General features: G+C 45.7%; 1 protein-coding gene across 1 annotated transcript in view; it reads left to right on the plus strand.

Annotated features, from left to right (window-relative positions):
- Positions 1-1924: 1924 nt before the first annotated feature.
- Copz1 (coatomer protein complex subunit zeta 1) overlaps positions 1925-4304 on the plus strand; it is a 27510-nt gene continuing 25130 nt past the window's right edge. Inside the window, exon 1 of the mRNA XM_004637926.2 lies at positions 1925-1983. Coding sequence (XP_004637983.1) covers positions 1966-1983 — 18 coding nt within the window. The 5' untranslated portion in view covers positions 1925-1965. The remainder of the gene's footprint in view (positions 1984-4304) is intronic.

The raw sequence follows: 4304 nt of genomic DNA on the forward strand, positions 1-4304 counted from the left end.
GGCTGGCATGTGGTGCTGGGGATTGAACCACGGTCCCTGTGCTTTTGCTTAGCTTAGCTTTATTCTAAGTAGGTGCTTTAGACCACTGAGCCATCTCACCAGCCCTTACTATACAGTTTAGGCTGGCCTTTAACTCACTAAGTAGCCCAGGCCGGCCTCAAACTCACATCGATCCTCCAGTCTCAGCCCTCAAGTGCTGGGACTACAGGTGGGAGCCACCACTCTTGGCTAATGCTTCAACTTCTTATCTGTAAAATGTGTGCAATAATCATCTACTTCATAAATTTAATTTGTTTTGAGACAGGATCTCATGCTGTAGTCCAGGCTGCCCTCGAGTTCACTCACTGTATATTCGGTACTGGCTTGGAACTTGCTGTGGTCCTCTTGTAGCTGAGTCCTGTGTGCTGAGATTACTGGCCTGTGAACCCCACCTGGCTTTGTTGTTCCTTTTTTAACAGATGGGTGTCTTGCTATGCTGCCCATGTTGGACTCCCAATCAACCCTCCTGCCTTAGCTTTTGGAGTAGATGGGACCATAGGGGCTATCCCCATTAATTTTTTTTTTTTTGGTCTTTTTGCAATAGCATCTTGCTATGCAGTTCAGGCTGGCCTTGAGTTCACTTTGTAGGCCAGGGTGTCTCACACTTGCAATGATCCTCCTGCCTCAGCCTCCTGAGTGCTGGGATTATAGGCATGTGCCACCATGCCTGACTCTGCCTCCAATAACTATACACAATACTAGGTAACTCAAGTGTAGAGGAAAGTCAGACCTCATAAAAATCTCCTCCCTATTGTGAAATCCCAGTATTCAGTAAACTTCTCCTTTTTAAAAAAAAATGTTTTGTTTTTTCATTTTGCAACAGCTTGTCCTTGCTGGAAAACCACAGATCCCACTACTCTCTATACTGGCAGAACATAACTAATCTCTTTAGCTCTTTTCCCTCCTACCCTCTCATTTCTAGTTTCCAAAACTCTAACATTCTATTTCATAAGCCTAAGAAAAAATGCCGTTAGAAACTCACTGTCATAGGGCATGGTGTCGTACACCTGTAATCCCATCATTAAGGAGGCTGAGACAGAAAGACTGCTGCAAGTTTGAGATCACTGTGGACCACAAAGTGAAACCCTGTCTTAGGCAAAAATTCACTGATTTTCCACCCACCCTTGGCCCCGCAAAGCCAGGGACAACACAATGGGGAGCTTATCAGTGTGACAAACAACTGCTGGAGGCCTTAGTTGACTGATTAATTGATTGACTGATTTTTAGTTTAGGCTGGCCTTGATTTTTTTTTTTTTTTTTGCCTTGAATTTGTGATCCTCCTGTCTCAGCCTCCCCGAGTGCTGGGCCTGGTTAGGCCTTGGTTTATATATAATTAACGCGCTGTGCGTCTCTTGGCTCCATCTCCACTGTCGGTTGGTTGTGCACAATTTCTGTGAGTATGCTGGAGTGACCTGAGGTGAGTTTGACAGCAGAACTAGCTGTTCTTCAGTGCAGCGTCGGGTATCAAGAAGACCTAGCGGTGGCGCTGAAAATCAGAATTGAATAGGACTTGGTCCGGAAAAACTAAAGGCTGAGGAGACATAGCGCCCCCTAAAGGCAGTGCGGATTAACGCCACTAAACCGGTCCATTGATGTCACGTGCTCTCAGCTCTACCAATTGAAAATTAACAAGCGCTTCCAGTGTTCCCCATGGAAACAGCCCAGTCCTTCTGAGTCTCTCGCCCATTCAGTTGTGAGGTTTCAGCGCTTTATTGAGTGTTTAAGCTGGCAATCAAACGCCTGTGCCATCTGGGTGGACGGCGTAGTTCCGCTAAGCGAGATCGTACAGTAATTGGTCAGTACAGCACTCGCTGACTCGTCACTGTCCAATGAGCCTTATGTTGGGCGGGGTCTAATGAGGACTCAGGACCAATCAGCAGTAGCGTTGCTTTTGCTGCTCCACGTCGGCACCAGCTGCGGGGCAAGATGGAGGCGGTGATTTTGGTAGGAGCCGGAGGGGTAGCGGAGCTGCTGTGGTGCACAGAGGGGCTGGGAGTCAGGGTTCAAATGACTGAGAGGGGAGAGAGGGAAGTTTCGGGTAATCCTCGGGGACCGGAGGTTCTGCGGCCCAGTAGAGCCAGTGCGTGGCCTAGTGCGGGACCTAAAGCCGTGGTTTAGAGTAGGAAGCGCTGCGAGACGGGGCAGTCTGGAGGAAGTTAAGGGAGCGCACGCTGTCCTTAGGCTCCCGAGCGCCCGGGGTGCTCGAGGCCGGGTCCCTTGGGGTTCCCCCGGTTCTCAGCATTGGGGATGGTATTGTGATTTGGATTTCGCCAAACACACACACTTCCCCTCAAATTGTACAAGCAAAACAAAACAAAACAAAACAGAGAGCAAGTATTTGTCATCACCGACTTCACCCTGTGGCTTCGGAATTTGGTTTTTCATTGATAATTCCCTGTCAAAAAACTGCTTTCCCTTCAGTTTCCTGGTAATTTCTGCTGTCTTGGTCTGTCATAGCGAATGAGCATTCCGTCACAGTTCTGAAATACTTGATAGTTTAACATAGATTGTGGAATGTTTAACAGATTCCTTTTTATCTTCTCAGTTAGAATTTAGGAATTCGGACTGTAGGATCTATGGTGCCCATTTCCCCCCTTTCTAATTCGATGAGAGTTCAGCGACTAATAGGGTGTGTTAGCCCCCTTGTCTTTAAGGTCCTGTGTTTCTTTTGTTTTTGTACTGCCGGGGATTGAATTCCAGGGTCTTGTGCATGCAGGGCAAGAGCTGTACCTCACAGCCACACTCCGAGCCCTGTATGGTCCTTTCTTGCTTGTTCATATAATAAATACCTTTTCTTAGAACTAGACCAGAATATTTTCTCTCAAAAGTGCCCTTTTAGCAGTTTGGAAGTGTGTGTGTGGTCTGTCTAAGATGTAAATGGAGGTATTTAACTTCCAGTCTTCTTTATTTACTTGAACTTTAGTCCTGCCCCCCTTTTCTGGCAGTGATGGATTTACATACTGAACCCAGGGCCTTTGCACTGAGCTACATCCACAACCCTTTAAGACAAAGTCTTGCTAAATTGTCCAGGCAGGGCTGTGCTTGCAATCATCTTGACTCAGCTTCACAGAGTGCTGGGATTACAAGCATGAAACATCACTCCTAGCTATTGGCCTGGTTCCACAGACGCTTGCTTGTCTTTTATTTTCCTTCAAATCTCATACATGTACACATTCAGATCCTCATCGGTATAATAATAATAATAATAATAATAAGTTCTAATTTTCTTTTCTTTTTTTTTTTTTTTTTTTTTTTTTTGGCGGAACCAGGGAATTAAAGTCAGGCCTTGAGCTTGCCAGGCAAGCGCTTATTCTACTGAGCCATCTCCCCGGCCCTAAAGGACTACTTTTGTGTGTGTATGCGTGTGTGTGTGTGTGTGTGTGTGTGTAACCAGAGATTGAGCTCAGGCTCTTGTGCTTGCCAGGCAAGCTCTTATTCTACTGAGCCATCTCCCCTCTAATTTCCTTCTTTCAAAGTGTCAGGTGGGTGTGGTGGCACACTGCTGTAATTGAGGCTGAGGCAAGAGGATCACTTAAAGTTTGAGGCCAGCCTGGGTTACAAAGTGAGTTCAGTGCCAACCTGAATGGCAGAGCGAGACTGTAGGTTAGAAAGAAAGGAAAAAAAAAAAAAAAAAAAAGTCAAAGCCTGTCTTGGTGGTATACACCTGTAATCCCAGATGTCTGGAGGCTGAGGCAGGAGGATCACTGTGAGTTCAAGGCCACCCTGAAGTGCAATAGTGAGCCCTGCCTCAAGGAACCAAAACAGTCATACAACCTTACAATTCCTTCATATACGTTTGAACAAAAGTAAGTAAAAAGCTTAAGGTCTAAGTAGTTTTAAATCAGTTTGTAAGTTTTGCTCCCCCCCGCCTTAGTGTTAGGGATTGAACTCAGGGGTACTACCACAGCACTACTTTCCAAACCATTGTTTATTTTGAGAAAGGGTCTAAGTTGCTCAGGCTGGTCTTGAACTTGGAGTCTTCCTAATACAGCCTTCCAAGTAGCTGATGTTACAGGTTTGTTATACTATGCCCTATTATGAATATTCTTTATTTATTTCTCTGTATTTTAGGGAAGGGTCTACAGGGTGTTCAGGGTCTCACTACTAGATTGGATTTGTAGTGATTCTCCTGTTTTCAGCCTCCCAAGTGTTGGGATTACAGGTACACACCACCACACCCAGTCTCAATTGCCATCTCAGTGGGGCGCTTTAATCTTCTGAGCTATTTGGTTGGCCCTTTTATTTTGTTTTCATTTCTTTTCTTT

The sequence above is a fragment of the Octodon degus genome, unplaced genomic scaffold, assembly GCF_000260255.1.
Source record: "Octodon degus isolate 3935 unplaced genomic scaffold, OctDeg1.0 scaffold00093, whole genome shotgun sequence".
Lineage (NCBI taxonomy): Eukaryota > Metazoa > Chordata > Mammalia > Rodentia > Octodontidae > Octodon > Octodon degus.